The 18,603-nt window shown below is 42.4% G+C and overlaps 2 protein-coding genes and 1 pseudogene across 5 annotated transcripts; 1 reads left to right on the forward strand and 2 right to left on the reverse strand.

Annotated features, from left to right (window-relative positions):
- Positions 1–373: 373 nt before the first annotated feature.
- On the forward strand, positions 374–5,769 carry LOC125520835 (glyceraldehyde-3-phosphate dehydrogenase GAPCP2, chloroplastic). 4 transcript variants are annotated; one of them, XM_048685865.2, is made up of 14 exons: positions 374–592; positions 1,117–1,178; positions 1,455–1,513; positions 1,609–1,647; positions 1,848–1,948; positions 2,734–2,846; positions 3,463–3,562; positions 3,664–3,810; positions 3,916–3,976; positions 4,085–4,182; positions 4,265–4,407; positions 5,010–5,093; positions 5,174–5,263; positions 5,351–5,769. In XM_048685865.2, exons 1-14 carry the CDS (start codon positions 515–517, stop codon positions 5,394–5,396), a joined length of 1,221 nt encoding a protein of 406 aa, XP_048541822.1. In that variant the 5' UTR covers positions 374–514; the 3' UTR covers positions 5,397–5,769. The 4 variants fall into 4 exon arrangements, with proteins under 4 accessions (XP_048541822.1, XP_048541820.1, XP_087393084.1 ...); XM_048685863.2 differs by having other exon boundaries at positions 377–604; XM_087536958.1 differs by having other exon boundaries at positions 377–604; positions 3,664–3,976.
- A 1,746-nt stretch (positions 5,770–7,515) lies between these two features.
- LOC125521071 (putative E3 ubiquitin-protein ligase ATL44) lies at positions 7,516–8,390 on the reverse strand. The gene has a single exon (XM_048686129.2). It carries the CDS (start codon positions 8,221–8,223, stop codon positions 7,702–7,704), a length of 522 nt encoding a protein of 173 aa, XP_048542086.1. The 5' UTR covers positions 8,224–8,390; the 3' UTR covers positions 7,516–7,701.
- Positions 8,391–10,509: 2,119 nt separating this feature from the next.
- On the reverse strand, positions 10,510–15,327 carry LOC125523151 (putative disease resistance protein RGA4; annotated as a pseudogene).
- Positions 15,328–18,603: the final 3,276 nt, after the last annotated feature.

The following is an 18,603-nucleotide window of genomic DNA, read 5'->3' on the forward strand; positions in this document are numbered from 1 at the left end:
GACGGTTAGGGGCGGAGGCTTATGTTGATGGACAACTCAAATGGCGCCTCAAAATGGCTCCAAGTATAGATATCGATTCCAGTACCTGCACACAAAAAACTTCAAACCAAGCAACAGATTTTGTGGAGTTCCATTTCTACTCCCTCCGTCCCGTAATGTACGACACTATGGGACGGAGAGAGTATATATCCCGCAATAAAAAAAGAGAGGGATAGTATATATCGGCTTTATTTTTAAGGAATTTCTAAAACAACACTTTGATTGTCATAATTTGCATTGGAAGGGTGGCGAAGCGGGAGAGAAGCAGAAGCAAAGGAAAAGAAAGAAAAGCAGGGGAGGGTCCCTCGAGAAAAGGACTCGAATAATAAAAACTCATAAACAACTCCGCCCTCGGGACCGAGACCGAGACCCGAAGAAGAGGGAGATCGCTCGCTCGCTGCACAACGCCCGCCCACGCCGCCGTCTCCCTCTCCCTCTCCGCCTCCCTCCGTCCAACCGCAGCCCGCTCCACCTCATGGCGTCGCTCTCCCTCTCCCTCCGCGCCTCCGCCTCCTCGGCCGCAGCCGGATCCCGCGCCGCCGCCCCAATCAAGGTCTCGTTCACGGTCCGCCCCCTCCCCCCCATCCCGGATCTCCCAACTCCCCCGTGGTATCCTTACACTTGTTTTGATGGAACTCATGGAACTACAATCCAAGTGTTGTTTGCGCGGCGAGAGTTGGCTGCCTGCATTTTTTTTTTCTGTTGCGCCAACTTGTTTTTCCTGTTGATATCCGATTAATGGAACCTGGCGTTCTTTAACCGCTTGATTGATAGTCGTATTCCACCCACTCTAGCAGCCTCAGATCCTGAATGTATTCATGTTATCCTGAATCCAGGTCTAGATTGGTTCGTGTTGATTTAGCCAGAAATTAGCGTTTTTTTTTGTTCAAACACAGAGCTCGGTTTTCCTGAATGTATTCATGCTGTCCTGAATCCAGGTCTAGATTGGTTCACGTTGATTTAGCCAGAATTTAGCAGTTTATTTTTTGTCCAAAAAACAGAGAGACCTCAATGTTTTTGCAACTTATAAAACGGTAAAAGTTCTCCTGATGATCTATTTGGTGATATATGGTGCAGGCGTCGTGTGTGAGGAGCAAGGTTACCTGCAGCTTACCATCCATCAGAGCTACCTCCTCACCGTGAGTTGTCTTCTTGTTGCCTTCTTTCATTCAGCTTGTTCAAATGGCCGTCAGCCTGCATTTTTTTGGATGGGAAAGAGTACAACTGAGATCACAAACTTTGGAGGATCTTGCAAATTTCCCGGCATCGATCCCTCGTGTTCTCAGTTTGTTGTGTGATTTGACCGCACTAAGCACTCACAGTTGATGGTCATGGTTATTGCATATTATCTGCAAGACAATGTTTTTCTTCCTTCTGTATTACCTGTAACACTGTGCCTTTTTCTTCAACTGTAGTGCTAGAAGCATTGAGCCCGTAAGAGCCACCGCCACACAGGCGCCCCCTGCCACCCCTCGTAAGTTCTTCAATGCACGAAACATCTCTGCTCTGTAGAGATCGGTGCAGCCTGCAGTTGTGTCTGACACAGTTTTACCTTTTCACTTTCCGTAGAATCTTCTAGCGGAGAGAAGACAAAGGTCGGCATCAATGGTGAGTTTCTTAATGGATGCAAAAATAAATGGCATTGTTACAATTTATAGTCTAGACACATTAAGGCTCATAATGTTTACCAGGTGCATTTGGATAGTTGGGCTATGCATTAACCTTCTTCTGTTTTTTAAATTGTTGTATGTGGTCTCTAAATTGTTTTAATCTTTGGTTACAATGGTACACTTACGTTTTTGTTGCAGGTTTTGGGCGGATTGGGAGGTTAGTTCTGCGAATTGCAATTGATAGAGATGACATTGAAGTTGTGGCTGTCAATGATCCGTTTATCGATGCTAAGTACATGGTAAGAAATCAGCACAGAATTCATTTTTAGACTGCACAACATCTGCTGGAATGCTTTGAAATGCCAGATATCCACATTGTGCAACTTTTGTTAGATGATAAGTGACCATACTATTGTTTTTGATTTACAGCTGTTTGATTCTTCATGAAATGATATGCATATCAAGCATGAGGAAGTAATGATCCGTTTTTCAGATCTTCCATATGATTTTTTAGTGAGCTGTTAGATGAGAACTGGTGATCTTCACTGTACTTCTGAATAACTATTCACGATTCCACCACCATATGTTTCCTGTAGAGATATTTCTTGAAACAGGACGAACCGACACACACAACTATTATGCATCACTGTAATTTTATACGCTTCTTGCTTTAGTGAAGAGATGCTTTGTTTGATCTTATCTGACTTGCATATATATGAAGCTTGAACCGAGCATCCATCTTTTGATCTTCATTGCATGCTGGAAATTGAAAAGATTACATCCATATTCTATTTGTTGCCCTAGTTGCTTATGTGTACGGAAACTTGGACTGCACAAGCCATGGTGTGAGCTATATTATATGTTGGATGTATCTTGCCCAAAAATAGGAGCTCAGCTTGTGTCATTATGCTCGTATAATCTGTTAGGTGCAGTCCTCAGTTAGAAAACTGTCATGTTTACTGTTCTTGTTGTACCTTTGTTATTTTCTTTCATTCAGCAGATTTAAATCTCAAGCTGTATCAGGTGCATCATATTTCATCTGAAGATCCCGTTTGATTCATTCACTATATTCGTCCTTTTCTAGGCCTACATGTTTAAGTATGATTCCACACACGGTCCATTCAAAGGAACCATAACAGTTCTGGATGAGTCAACCTTGGAGATTAATGGGAAGAAAGTCTCAGTTACAAGCAAAAGGTAACAATAGGAGTATAGGAATACTCCAGGTTTAGCTGAATATATAATTATATATTCTAGTAAGTATTGCTCTCTATATGAATGATTCCTCAATGCTTCGTTTTGTCCTTACAGTTTCACTAGCAAGTCAGGACAAAAATCTTCTTTAATTACTTACCTGTAATTTTTATCTTAGGTGGTGTCACATATCTCTTTTCTTATCAACCCCAATGCTGACAAGTGTCAGATTCAGATATCAAGTGTTCTTTTCACTGCGAATACATGGACACTCTCAGTATACTTTTCATGTATCATCAAACCTTTATGAATTGGAAATAAGGATATGCGTTGCTTGGCACCTATTATGGAAGTGGCTGAGTGCTCATCTGCAGTTTGGTAGTATTGCATACATGCATGTACAAATAATAATCATTGAAAAATTGAAAGGCAATATATTATTTGATTAATGCTCACTTGGGTAAAATTATGGTGTACATGTTGTTCCTAGAAATTTGCAAGCGTTTTTCATCAACTCGTTGCTTGTGGTATTTTTATCTTGTGGCAATGTAGCTTGTCCCATCTCCCCTAACGCATTGTTGGTTTGCTTTGTTTTATGTGCTTTCACTTTTAATTTCAGGGACCCGTCAGATATCCCTTGGGGTAACTTTGGAGCTGAATATGTTGTTGAATCATCTGGTGTTTTTACAACAGTTGAGAAAGCTTCAGCACATTTGAAGGTCATCTTCTCATTTTTTGGACTATATATTTAATATCCTGGAAAAATTTCCATTTACATACAACAAAAATGTTGAGATTCCATTGTGTGTCACTTAAACAGGGGGGTGCAAAGAAAGTGGTGATATCGGCTCCGTCAGCGGATGCTCCCATGTTTGTTGTTGGAGTAAATGAGAAGAATTACAACCCTAGCATGGATGTCGTCTCTAATGCTAGTTGTACCACCAACTGTCTTGCTCCTGTTGCCAAGGTATATGCTTTATCACTGCATATTATATATATAATACAGTTTTATTTCTTGCAAAATAGTGCCACCAGCTGCCTTCTTGATGATTCTTATGTTTATTGTTTGCAGGTTGTCCACGAGGAGTTTGGCATTCTTGAAGGCCTAATGACAACTGTCCATGCCACAACAGGTTTTCTTTCTCCCTGTTAATACTTGTCATGGGCTGAGAAGTTCACCAATGCTCACATACCAAGTTGTAATTTGTATGTAACGTAATAATTTTATTTGATGTGTCCAGCCACTCAAAAGACTGTTGATGGTCCTTCAATGAAGGACTGGAGGGGAGGACGTGGTGCTGGTCAAAACATCATCCCTAGCTCTACGGGTGCAGCAAAGGTTTATAATTTGCTCAATGAGAAAGAGCAAAATGTTTTGTTTTTGCAGGTTTCTTGTGTTGAACTTCTTGCTTTGATATCAGGCTGTTGGAAAGGTCCTTCCAGCTTTAAATGGAAAGCTCACTGGCATGGCCTTCCGGGTTCCTACACCTAACGTATCTGTTGTTGATCTGACCTGCCGACTTGAGAAAAATGCTTCCTATGAAGATGTGAAAGCAGCTATCAAGTATGTACACCAATCTAACAGTTATTCTCGCAATTTGTTAGCTCCTGATTTGCTGGTTGCACCCCCTTTTCCATCAGTACCTTGCTCTGTTCTTTCTGACCAAGTCAACTTCTCGTCAACTTTATTATTCCAAGTTCTCTTTATTGGTATAGTATGTGATCTTTTGGCTGTAACTGTTTATAGGATTACTCCTGTAGCTTGTTACTCTATAAACTAAAGTTAGAGGATACAATATGCTTTTCCTTAAGGGTACAATAATTGTCATGTTGTTGAAGGTTAATATTGAAATAGCACTTGGGAAGAAATATATAATGGTGTGCCTGCCCTGGTACCAACTGAATCCATGCATACTATCTGTGTCGTTTGATCATGGTAATGGAGAAGTAGGTCTCACAGCTTACAAAAACAGAGAAACAGGGAAAGTGTTCGTTGGTTGAAATTTTGATGTGAATTAAGGCCAATTTGTTTTCCTAAATAAATGAGTGTAAATATGCCACAGCTGTTTCTTGAACTTTGTATTAGCATTATTCTGTGAAAATTTCTCAGTCCAACAATATGCTTACCCAACTCTGAAAAAAATACTTATTTAACCATTTTTCCAGGGAAGCATCAGAAGGTTCGCTTAAAGGTATTCTAGGCTACACAGATGAGGATGTTGTTTCAAACGATTTCGTTGGTGACACAAGGTAAGTATTTGTATCTGTTCCCATGAAATAGTAACGAGCTGCTGGGAACTTGGGAGTCGCTAAATCTCTCTATACTGAAGGTCGAGCATATTTGATGCCAATGCTGGTATGGGACTAAGTTCATCTTTCATGAAGCTCGTCTCCTGGTACGACAACGAGTGGGGCTACAGGTAAGTGTTCACTTAACCAGTTCAAGCTTTTAATTTATTGCGTATCTTCAGTGTACCTGATTATGCTGTTATGTTTTCTTGATCCAGCAACCGTGTCCTCGATCTGATCGGGCACATGTCTCTTGTTGCCTAACGATGATGCCACGATACGATTTAGCACAGAAGGTCTCCTCGCGTAGTGTAGGAAGTGAAGGCTGCAATTTTGATGGCCATTTTCGTATCCTGGAATAATAATAATTCTGTACGATGAAAACAATCAAATCAATCGGCGTCGACTTGAAGCTGCAGAACGCTCATGCTGGTCTGTAAAACCCCATAATTGAACTGTTGTGGGTGGACAATAAACCCAATCTCCGACTCGTCGAGTCATAGTGCTGTTACTTTGGCCCTGTGGTGGCATCCGTGTTTTGTTTCCACCTTCATAGAGGATAGGAAATGATGATGATGATGATGACTCTGTTGTTTGCAGTCTAAAGTTTTTGCAACAATGTTGTGTTGCGCTTCCACACGCAGGTGTTGTGTTGCGCTTTGACACGTAGTTGAGGGGATGCAGGATCGATATCTCGGGAAAGGTATCTGAATTTCTAATCCGAATGCTAGATAGCAATTCAGGAAAGGTGTTCTGGATTTTAGATCCTGATGATACGAACTCGGATGCCGATTGGGCGACTCCGGTGACCGGCAGGGTCGCCGTCCTCATCACATCCCATTCCTGCCTTGCCGTCAAGTGGGCTCTCCGGTGGAGGGGCATCACATGCGGCGGCCCCCAAGATAACCCTGCGTATCACATCCAAATTCTCCTACTTTACCGTGTCATCTGTTCTGACCGTGAGTTCACTGCCTATCCTGTTCCTATCTACACGGCTAGTTGCTCAATGTCGCATTCCTCATGCACTCACACAATGGATGCATGGCTAAGAACTAAAGTTAATTTTTTTTCCAAGAAGTCCTCTAATCTACTTCCTCCGTTTCTAAATATTTGTTTTTTTTAGAGATTTCAAATGGACTACCACATACAGATGTATATAGACATATTTTAGATTGTAGATTCACTCATTTTGCTTCAGTCACTTGTTGAAATCTCTAGACAGACAAATATTCAGGAACGGAGGGAGTGTTAACAATATGCAACAACACAAAGATTTCGATATGTAATAAAAATTACAACTAGGTCCATGAATCACCTATCGCAAGCCGAAGGTACGTCACTGTCATCATCCCTCCCTCATCGGAGCCAAAAGAAACTTTGTTGTAGACATGTGAGAAAACGAGATGCTAAAGCTCCAAAATGGCAACCACCGTCGACGATGAGAAGCGTAAATTGAAAGGGTCGTATACTCGCAAATACACGGGCAAAAACAAGGGCCGGTCGGATCCATATGGATTTGTCGAAGACGAACGCCGACGGATCTAAGGAGATCCACAAATACGAAAATACCAATGCTGACCCGATCCAAGAAGATCCATCAAAGACTCATCTCCGCACGCCCTTGGCCCAAGTAGGGGTAGACAAGGAGGACATTATTGTAACTTTGTAACGTTACGGCCGCCTTGCCACCCCGACCAAACCACTAAAACTAACGTAAGGAAGTATAGGATTCCTCCCAACTGGCGGGACTAGCACCTCCAAGTCTCGTATGGGCACCGGAGGTGGGGCTGACCGACGGTGGTGCTGGCAAGGGCTTGTTACTTGTTGACGTGATATTTTTGAAAATCAAAGTAAAAAGGGGTCACATGTTTGTCAGTTGCAAGTTTTAATAGATTTTCTGGTCCGTAATATTCACATCCAACGGTTCCTGACCGTCTCGTGTCTGTTTGTCATGTTCATCTTGAACCCTCCCACAACTGTCGGCTTACCCCCCTCCCCCCACCTCCCCGCCCCGCACCACCAACGTGCAGTGCTGCTGTTGCGCACGCCTCGTCGTCCCACCCTTCCTGTCGTATTGCCGCCTCCCCAATAGTCCCTCTAAACCCCGACACGATCTCCGTCACCAGCGACCTCCCCTGCACCCAAACCCCGTCAACCTCTCACTCCCCTCCATCGATGACGATGGTGTCGTGTCGTCCCTAGCCCCTAGTCGCTCCTGACTCGGCCTAGGCTGGCATCCCCGTGCATCGCTCACGCTCGTTGCGGCATCCCCGTCTCTGCCTCAGTGCTTCGCCCAAAGTCGAACGGTGCGGATCGAAATTTCACGCAAGAGATGAATAGCAAATGTGAAATTAAAATCGATGACTTGTCAAAGAATACACAGTAATGTTAAAAAAACTCATGATGATCGTTTATTGCCAAAAATGAAAAAGCTCTCAAGATGGCTGGCAAAGCAAACCATCAAACAGGTCATCATCATGGCCGGAACCTGACATACAAAGCAGCACGCCGGGACAGTGATCTAAACTCCAAAGCAACGCAAAAAGAGGCGAATTGATGGATCATATCATCACACGGCGTTCAAAACTTGCAGTTCGCGGCGGTGCTGCCCTTCTCCGGCGTCGGCGCGGTCAGGGGAGAGGCGGCGCCGGCACGTGGGGCACGAGCAGCGCGAGGTGAGCCATCTGTCGACGCAGAGCACATGGAACCGATGGCCGCACACGGGGAGCACCCGGATGGTCTCCCCGTCGGCGAAGTCCGACAGGCAGATGGCGCACCCGGCGCCGCTGGCGGACGCGTGCTGCTGCTGCTGCTTCTTCTCGCCGGCGTAGGTGGCGACGGGCAGCGCGACGAGGGCCTCGCGCTTGAGCCCGGCGTTGGCGCGGCGGTGCGCCACCCATCCGGCGGGGTCGGCCACGGCGCGGCGGGCGCACCGCGCCACGCACTGCTGGAGCACGGAGTTGAGCCCCAGCGCGCACACCAGCGCGCACAGCATCGCCGCCAGGATCACCGCCGCGTCGTAGTCCAGCGCCGCCGTCGGCGGGGGCGGCTCCGGGGACGGCGTGGCCGAGACGTCCATGCAGTTGGACATGCTGGTAGATGCTCCAGCTATCTAGGGTTGACGAGGGTCTAAGCTGGCCGCCGAGCCGCTGAGACGATCGGGCCGGAGAGAAGAAAAGAAGAAGAGAGCAAGAGATGACACAAGTGAAGACAGTAGGACGACAGTGGTCTGCTCCTGACCCTGTCCAGTAAGCTCGTGCTCCACTATATAGCACCAGTATAATTTATTTTTTTGAAAGAAGTCAGTACAGAATCTTGGTGCGAGCGAGTGTACTGGCAATGATGTAAAGAAGAGGCTAACTGGTTTGATGCCAAATATTGCCTAGAGATTGGTTACATAACAATTTGGGAGTACTTAGAACTCATCTAGATGAGATGTAATTTGGTCTCATTCACCTAAAAAACAAGAATGGATACAACCCACGTCAGCACACACGCATCTTATAGCATCACATCCAATGGCTATAAAAGATGAATGAGACCAAATTAAATCTCATCTAGATGAGTTCTAGCAAAACTGTAACAATTTTCGTTGCAAATCTCACAAAAGGTTGCCAAATGTTGGTAACTTTTGATTTAACCAAATTTTGGCTTGTCAAGTGTTGGTAGCAAACCAATCAACCTTGAAATCCTACCATGACTTACTGTGATGTACATGTGCTACCTCGGTCTCAAAATGACTGAGAATTAGCTTGGTGATCGTACAAGAACTGAAGCCTACAGAAATATGCACGTGTCCTCTCCCAATTCGTCCCTGAATTTCACTGGGTGGGGGCCGTACGTGCTTTTCAATCAGATGATGCCACGTCACTCTGTACCTCTCATTCCGTAAGGGTGGCATTACTCCTGTTAGAGTAATGTTTTTGCTACTGATAATTCTAAACAGAAGATTTTTTTTTTCAGGCGGAGCCTAATTTAGGACAATGATATATAGGTGAGGAAGAGAGCTCGATCATTGCTCGTAATAATTCAATGAAGGAATCAAAGCAACTTATTAGTTGCAACGCGCATCTATTCCTTCTTTTCTTGCAAAAAACGGGAAATGGATTGATAGTGAAACCACGACGGGACCCGCTTGCAGAAGATCAAAACGGTGACCGACACCACTGTGGGAATTTTTCCTTCAAGTTGAACCCCTAAAGATGCATGGAACACAAACACATGCTTGCACGCGCAAAATGATACGACAGACCTGGATGCAAATATCAGTTGCGAAGATGGTGCAAGCTTGCAGGAGAAGCGGAGAGCAGAAGGTGGTGGAAAGCAACTTGACTGTAAAATGCTCCTGTACAGGGAACCAAAAGAGAGTTACAGTACCCTTAAAGATGTTTTTGAGGTAGTTAATTAACATGTCCTGGACTGTAAAAGAACGTACTCTATATTGCTTTTGCAAAGAAGAACATCACAATTGTAAATGAAGCATAATTAGGATCAAGACAGGCAGCAAAGAGTGCCTGTAACCGGTAGCCAATCCGTGATAATAATTAATTCAAACAAGAGCATCAAAGCAACTCACCATCGGGTTTGCGAGGCGGGCATCCGTTCTTCCTTTTCTCACAGAAGAAACAGGAAATTGACCCGTAGTGAAATAAGGCATGTAAAGCTGCTGCCTTGTGACCATGAGGTCACGGGTTCAAGTCCTGAAAACAGCCTCTTGCAGAAATGTAGGGAAAGGCTGCGTACAATAGACCCAAAGTGGTCGGACCCTTTCCCAGACCCTGCGCAAGCGGGAGCTACATGCACTGGGGCTGCCCCTTTACTCGATGATCGACCAATGATTGACACAATATGAGAATAGTTCCTTCAAGTTGAACTGCTAAAGAAGGAACATATGCAAGAACTGAACTGTCCACGATGTAAAGGATGAAAGCAACTTGATACGTTAAGTGCACTTGCACAGTAAGTTTAAGCATAGGAGTATAGGAGGATGCAGTATTCAGATAGATATGGAATATAGGTAACGATGCTGTGGTAACTGGTAAGTGATGCCTCTTAATTAGTCGTATTTTTCATTGCTCTCCAGTCCAGTTAGTCAGTGTATTATTCTGTTTTGAAGCAACTAATACTGCTTCTACCGTATTCCCGATGCATGTGAAAAATTCTTCTCCCATTTCTGTCTATTAAAATTGTTGTTCCATACGTGATCATGCGGGCATTGTTATTATCCTCTCATGATTATGTCTCATGTAGTTGTGTTCGTTCGTCCAAAGAATACCGGATGGATCAGTCAAACGTTCACATAATTTCTGGGAATCTTCAAAGAGGCATGTGGAAAATTCGCTGGAAGTCATGCTTGGAAAGAATCTCCTTTTGATTGTCAAGATTTAATCCTTTTCAGGGCAACATGGCAAGTAGTATAACATGCATACAAAGTTACAATGGAGCAGACTCTGGCTCCATTGCCAGCCAGGTATTGCCTGCACAGAAAGGGAAATGTGCAAGAGCCAGCTTCAATAGGCAATGTTCTGCTTGTATCGATCTGCTAATATGGCAACTAAGAACGGAACTGCGGCTTGAAGCACAGTTACTAATAGCAGACAAAAAAGAATACCAGATTAATTCACTGGAGAGGGCGGTCTGGTCTGATCTCCTTGGCTAGCTATCATGCACTTTCCCCTTTCCTATATCTGCTGTTTGCGGTCGGTGTGCTTCTTGTTCCTTGTTTTCATCTCCTGGACCAGATGCAACTGCTGCTGCTGCTTGTCGTTCGTCCTCTGCAGCCATTGTAGCACCTAAACAAACAAAGGTAAAATATATCCGGTCATCATGCAACATATATGGACAAAAGGCAGGAGATTAAATCAAACGACCTTATAAACTGGCAGAATCAGAGTGTTCAAACAAATTAAGACAAAGCTTTTATGCTTGACTTTCTGTACCTTGAAGTATGGTAGAGTTGCTAATATTGGATTCCAGCTTGCCGTTGTCTCTTGTGTATAGAACGTACCATTTTCTTGGGTTGTTTTCATCACATGCATATGCCTTGACATGCTCCACATGGCTGAACTTATCCCACTCAGGACCAGATTGTCCCGTGGCTAACGAAGATAGCAGCCATATCCTGCAAAATAGCTGCAAATGCCTTGGATTTTATATCCCGCATGTATTTGGGGAGTTCTTCCATGACATAATCCTGCAGGATCAGCCTCTCAAGTGCGGGGATACTTTCTAGCACCTTCAGCTTTGGGCAATCGGTGATCGTGAGCTTCTGCAGATTGGGGAGATTAGTGATCCTCTCCATGTAGGGGATTCGAAGCATTGTAAGCTCAACAACAGAAGAAAAGCTCTCAAGGTAGTTGAGGTGTTGAATGTCTTGTAGGAATAATTCCTTCAAAGCCCTTGCATTGGTGGCAACGCCTGTAGGAATATGCCTCAGTTTGCATTTCCTGAGCATAAGCTTCTCCAACCTAGGCATGGCTTGTACTTGCTCCTCCCACTCCCACTCTTCCCATTGCACCATTCCTAGTAAGTACATCTCATTTAACCTTGGAAATGGAGTTGCCGCCGCCTGCAAGAATTCAGCCTCAACACGTCTGATGCATGGAGCACGGTCTACCTTAAAGAACTGCAGGTTCGGGAGCTGACACAACCCATCGGGAAGTTGTGTGCAGCAAGCCAAGTCAACAAACATAATATATGTCAAGTTATTGAGGGGCACCATGGACGCAGACATCATCCAAGTTGGGAGTTGCTTGCCAAAATAACCACCAATTATAATATTATCTATACTGTGTGGAGGGGAGAGCTCATTGAACACCTTCTTGATTCGCCGCTGCTCTTCCTCAGGGACACCTTCTTTCTCTTTTATCAACCCATCATTTTCCAGTCTGCTGGTGCAGAATAAAGACAATCTGATAAGATGCTTTTTATCACCAAGCCTAGCATTAGCAGCACATGGGGCAGCAGATACGTTCTCCAATTCATATAAAGTAAGGAACCTGAGTTGGGAAATAGACTCTAACTCATCCAAACTGCACCATTCACCATCCATGTGGGCTCGAAACCAATTTAGTTTCCTCATATTTGTTAGGGTACGGAACCCTCTAGGTATCACACTTAAACTGGGAAGCTCAAGTAACCTCAGCTGGCCAAGTTTCACAATGCTACCAGGAAGATTCACCAAATTTTCACATCCATGAAGGTCAAGGAATTGCAATAGTTTCATCTTGCCAATGTTCCCTGGAAGTACAGATATATTGGTATTTACTAGCTTCAAATACCTCAGGTGCTTGAGTTGATGCAACGATTCAACCAGTGAAACCACATTAGCAAATTCTATATGTAGAGTCCGCAGACTAGAAAACATAATAAATGAATCACCAGGTTTCATCTTGATCTGGATAGTTGAGATTAATGTTCTCAACGATTGTTGCTCATGTAGAGATTTCCAGTCAACTTCATCTGATTGCAATTGATTGGTTTCTATGGTCAACCGAAGAAACTTTTGTGAACTAAGTTTAGTAAGAATATCATTTTCTCCATCTTGAGCTATAAGTGCTTCATACTTAGTCATGTAATGAGCAAATGAGCGAACAATATCATGCATGCTGGAAATCCATGGAGCAACATACAATTTATCTGGCTCTATAAGGTTCCTGCATAGCAACTCCTTGTAGTAATTTCTTCCCAATTCTTCTAAATCACTGGAGTTTCCATGAAGAAAACCTTCGCTCATCCACATTGCTACTACTTGATCCATATTATAAGGTTTACTTTTAGGAAGAAGAGAGTAGTATAGAAAGCACTGCTTCAAATATGAAGGCATATATTCATAGCTTAAGTATACTGTATAGTTGATCTCTAGGGGCATTTTAGTTACTGACCATTTAGAATCATCCAAAACATGCTCCCAATAACGACGTAGCCCTCCTCTTTCACGCAATAGTCCTCCCATTACTTTAGCGGCAAGTGGTAAATAACCACATTTTTCTATAATTTTCAGTCCGATATCCTTTAGCGTATTTGTGTGGTCTTCGTCTATCTACTTGAGAGTACCTGCGAACATGGTACAAGGGACAAATATAGTTAATTAACTATGTACCAAGCTCCTCTGAATAAGGCACTCAAATTTACTTCTTATAAGAGGCGAGAGGACTACTTGATGTATCTATCCATTTATCAAGATAGGTTAGACTATGTAAATATTCAAATTACAGAAAGTAAATGTCATAAAGAATTTAAAAAAAGTGTATTTACTTATCTTGCTCATATATACCAAGATTTATGCAATCGATTCCACAAAGTTAACTTTATAAACATTCAAATTACAGAAATAAATGTCATAAATAATTCTTTTTAAATGTATTGACTTATCTTGCTCCTACACACGCACAAAGACGTACGTAGGTACATACATGCGTACATACACTTTATACTGCTCTCTCATCGCTGCTATAAAAACTTGTACTCAAAATTTAGCAGAAATCAATCACTTATTGGTTTTCTTATATTTTACGGTCACGTGAAATTATTTTCTCCCACTCACCTAAAATGTTCAACAGGTAGTAGCCCCAACATTGCTGGCTTGAATTTACGTGCAATGTCTCTAGCAAAACTAATACCAACTTCTATTCTAGTTAATTTTTGTGTTATATTTTTTTGTACCGTTAGGGGTTAACTGAATTGTTATTTTTTCCATCTTAAAACAACTTTTCATTTATATTATGTCCTATGACATTGTTGAGTAGATGAACACTTAGATCTTCACCCGAAAGTTGGAAAACGAGATTGAATATAAGAAAAGCTTATCAATTACATGAATATAACCGATAAATCTTAAGTAGTAAAAACGACACATGTGTCTTGAACGTGTGTAATGTGGGTATAAATAAAATGTGGAAAACCCAATTGGTGTTGTGATGTATTTCCTTGTTTAGCGCTATGCTTTGTTGACACTATCAAAGTAACATTGGTCCTGTAAGATTATGATAACTCTTACCTTCCAAGAGGTAATATTAAGCCAATGAATTACATGTAACTAATTTGGAAGCATCCTATAATTTCCCTTAATTAACATAGGAATGTTAATAAATAGATGTAGATAGACTATTCACTTGATTTAGAGATCAGTGTTTAATTAAGTACGGACCTGCCTCTTGAGCAATGACCAAGCATCTTCAGGCAATAATGTGTTAACATGGTGGTAGGGCCATATGGCCACCATTTTTCGAGCTACACCTTCATCTCTAGTGGTGATAAGAACTCTGCTTCCCGAAGCAGCAGCATTGACAAAGGGTATTTTGAGCACATTCTCCCATGCTCCATGGTCCCAGACATCATCCATTATGAGTAAAGTCTTCTGGCCAATCAAGGTGTCCTTGAGGGTTTGGTGAAGCATGGCCTTTACATTCCCAGCTGATGAGTGGTCTCCTCTGGCTTCGATGATGGCTCTTCTCAGCAGCTCAACATCACTGAAGTTTTGGTTGATGCTTAACCATAACTTTTTACTGAACTCACCTTGGATGGTCTCATCATTGAAAACCTTCTGCGCGAGGGTGGTCTTGTCAATCCCGCCGGCACCTACGATGGCAACCACCATGATGTCATCATTGACCTCCTTTCCGGTTTGCATGATCTGGGCCACTAGTGCTCTTGTGTCTTCTTCAATCTTGTCCCCAACTACAGCCGACTGGTCAAAGTCCCCTATCGTCTCCCGGCTAAGGTTATCATGACGGCTATGATCCTCATAGGACCTGAGATTAATAAAGTTGAAAGCAGCACTGCGCTTCTTGATGGAGTCAAGCCTCTGGTTGAGAGCCTTGATATGGGTGCCGATCTCATGAGCATGGAAGGGATTGCGCATGCAGAAAAGCAAGGGATTAAAACACCCTGCATCTACGGTGGATGGTCCACGCTCCATGGCCTTGAGCTGGCAAAGGTCGAGGATGTCAGCAGCTTCATACATGGCCCGCTTGAGCTGCCCCACCCACTCTTGGACAGTCTCGTCGGTGATGTTCCTCCTATCAGCGTCAGCGAGGAAGTTCTTGAGGTCCTGGAACTTGTCGCCCAACTTGTCGATCTCGCCAGAGACTCCCAACATTGTTCCCAGCTCTTCCTCTACCACCTGCTTGAGCAAGTCCCCCAGGTAGGATGCAAATGCATCCAGCACCATCGTCATTGTACTTGCTAGATTTTGCTGCAATAGTAAAACTGAGGTCAAATTTAAGCAGGAGTACACTTGAACTGCCTCACCAACATACCTTTTGGACGGATGGACGGATGTCCTCCTGCTCGTTCAGCTCTGGGGACTGGACAGTATGCACCTCAATAATGTTGAAGAGGAAGGGGCTCCCATTGTATATGAATGAAAGAAAGCTACCTAACTATTTGTTTCACTCTATCATAGTATTGGGGTTCTTGTCATAGTATTGTCTTTAAATAAATAAACCAGTGGGCTGTTGTCAGGTTGCTAGTTAGACCACATCACATCTTGTCCTTATCTACACTTGAACGCAATAACAGTGGCAGACAGCTAGTTAGACAGAGCTAACTAACTAATTACATAAGTGGGCTGTTGTCAGGTTGCTAACCTTGTTTAATCTTTTCAGTCATAAGTTTAATTTACATCCATATCGTTAGTTCAAACAAAAAGATAGCTGGCATGATGGATGGTGAAGTATTTGTTAGATTCATCCGCCGAAAGGTACTTGCTAAAACCTCAAAGCCTCAAAGGTATAATAAAGAACGTAGTATCTTTATCACCCAAAGTTCCTTTGAGGTTTGGAGGCTTAGTGGAACTTTACAGGTGTAAGAAGATTACATGTATTTTACTAAGCCCCCACCCTACAACAAAGGTCGAATACAGGGGGTATTCATTTCAGGTTGGAAAACAATTTTTAAAACAAGTTATCACGTACAACTTTATACTCTATGGTTTCGTATTTGGAACTGAAATTTTGAGCAAATCTGTATGTGCACCGGGCTAGCATAGGTGCACAAACATTACATAAGCCGACAAATAAACATAACTCGACTCATGTTTTACACGGTCGTCCATGAGAACCAAAATTCACATCAACAAGAGTCAAAAATCATGAACTATAATTACAAAATCATGAGGCGCATAATGCATGCTCGCCTCGTCAACACGGTACATAAACAGAGTTTGGAGTCAGCAACTATTGAATTGTGGCAGGTTTCGACAAAATATTCCCCATATATTCTTGCTAGCATCCTGAACTATTTGGATCTCAAATTTAGGTAAGAAAAGAAAAACACATAGGAGAACTTCCTCCTCTAACCCAGCTAGCTGTCGACATGGTAAGGTCCACATTAAGGTCTGTAGCATGCAAACAAAACAAACAGAGTTTTGTCTCTAAGCCAGAGCAAATTTAAGGAGGCCCTAGCCTTTCCTTTTTTTCCCCTTTCATAGAGAGAAAATACTCCACAGATAGTGAAGCCGAACAATAAACAGAACAAAATACTTCAATTTGTGAACAGTTTATGCATTTAAAAATGCAGTTTGCAGTTCTTCATTGGCAGTTGGGCTTATCTCTCCACAAAAATTTCTCTTGGCAGTTTCCGGTTCTTTATGGTTATACATATCTACAATTTAGCCATCTCATGAACCTCTAGTCATGGTTACGAACATGTTATGGCACGTCGTAAAAACATGCTCATATTCACATTGGCTACAACCTATGGTCTATGGAAATCTTGACAATTATTAGCTGTATCATGACCCCTATGTCATGTTTATGGACATTTTGTTAGCAAGCACATGCAAACTTTCTCTAGATCTGCGCGAAATTGTACGCTAGCTAGCCAAATAGTTTACTCTCTTCTCGTATTCCAACTATCTTTCAACAATAAAACTCAAGAAGCATCTTTCTTATAAGCCTTGTAGCTTCAAGGGACCAGATTGAGGCAGTGTGCCAAAGAAAAGTAGATCGATCTGGCGGTTTGAAGAAGCTAATCTAGGTGGAAGATATCAGTAGCAGTTGGGTGGATCTAGGTGCACCTGCACACCCAAAAAATCTGAGGCCAGTGGGGTTTAAGGCTAACTAATCGTGAATGACGAAATGGTCATACCTCTTTAACTTTGCGAACGAAGGGATGCGATGAGAAACAAAAGGAACAGCGATGGCACCCTCTATGTGCTGCTCCCTAGGGCATCAAACATTCTCCAAACTGTGATGATGGATCTCAAATAATGTTGGACGTATCTGAAGCCCCTTCGAGCCAGGAGATAGTTCATTATTCCCTGGACAATCCACGCGCATCTCAGGTGTAAACTGTGCAAGAAAGATCATAATGCTCATTGGTCAGTTCAGCAATAACCTTCTGTAGTTATCTCTACTCTTATAAAAAAAGAGTTGGTGATGATGGTGTTCCTACCATTTTGCAATATAGTCCACTCGATTTATATCTGACGGATAGAAAAGAAACTATGGCAATTTTATAAAAAGATACCCACACCTCTCTCCACATTTGCAAATAAGGCATTCCCCCGTTCATCTTTTTCTCCCATAAGATAAACTACTCATACAATGCATATTGATGTTCCGTGCAACGCATGGGCATCTTGCTAGTTAGTAAAAATATACAGTATGATTTATAGTTGAAACTCTATAATCCCTGTTCTTAGCTTGCAATACATATGTTTACTCCTCTGATTAGTACAAAAGGTGACTCATCTAATACGCTTGCAACCCTATAGAACTATGATATAGCTCTACCGCATTACCATACATGTCCCTAGTTATTCCACTTAGTGATAGCCGAGGCCGAGCTTAATAAAGCGGTCGAATAGCATGTAAACTACTGACGTGGGACTAACGCAGTGGTAACTGTGGATCTGGTTCATCGTCCGTGAAGATAAAACATAATCCGGCACAGCACGCCGTGGAAATCCAGATTGCTTAAGTAATTATCTATTATTACTAGTAGAATGCCCGTGCGTTGCAACGGGCTGCATGGACAACTACTTTTATACCCTTAAAGCTCTCTTCTTTTCTTTCTTTCTTGATTCTCCCAACTAAAAATTATTTATCAAAGTGATATATGAATTGATAAATTTACGACCATACCAAAATATTAAGAGCTAAAAACATATTTATCGAAGAACATTTCTAGACCACATTTGACATGAAAGTTGTCGTGTCTGAGAGATTATGAACAAACACAATGATGACTTATCACCAAATCCCATTTATATTTTAGAACGTGATTGAAATTATATCCTTATAGAAAAAAAAACTTATCAGAAATGTGCTACAAAAATAACATCTTATGCTTAAAGCCATAGAAGCGAAGATCTTTAATAAGGCCATAAGACATGTAGAAAGCAACATAGTACTCCTATCAGTCCTTTGTACTCGCATATAAAATTTGTCTAAAATCAAACTTTGTAAAGTTTACCAACTCTATAGAAAATACAAATAATCACAATATGGAATCAATATCATTAGAT

The sequence above is a fragment of the Triticum urartu genome, chromosome 7A (assembly GCF_056163025.1).
Source record: "Triticum urartu cultivar PI428250 chromosome 7A, HENAU_Tu73, whole genome shotgun sequence".
Taxonomy (NCBI): domain Eukaryota; kingdom Viridiplantae; phylum Streptophyta; class Magnoliopsida; order Poales; family Poaceae; genus Triticum; species Triticum urartu.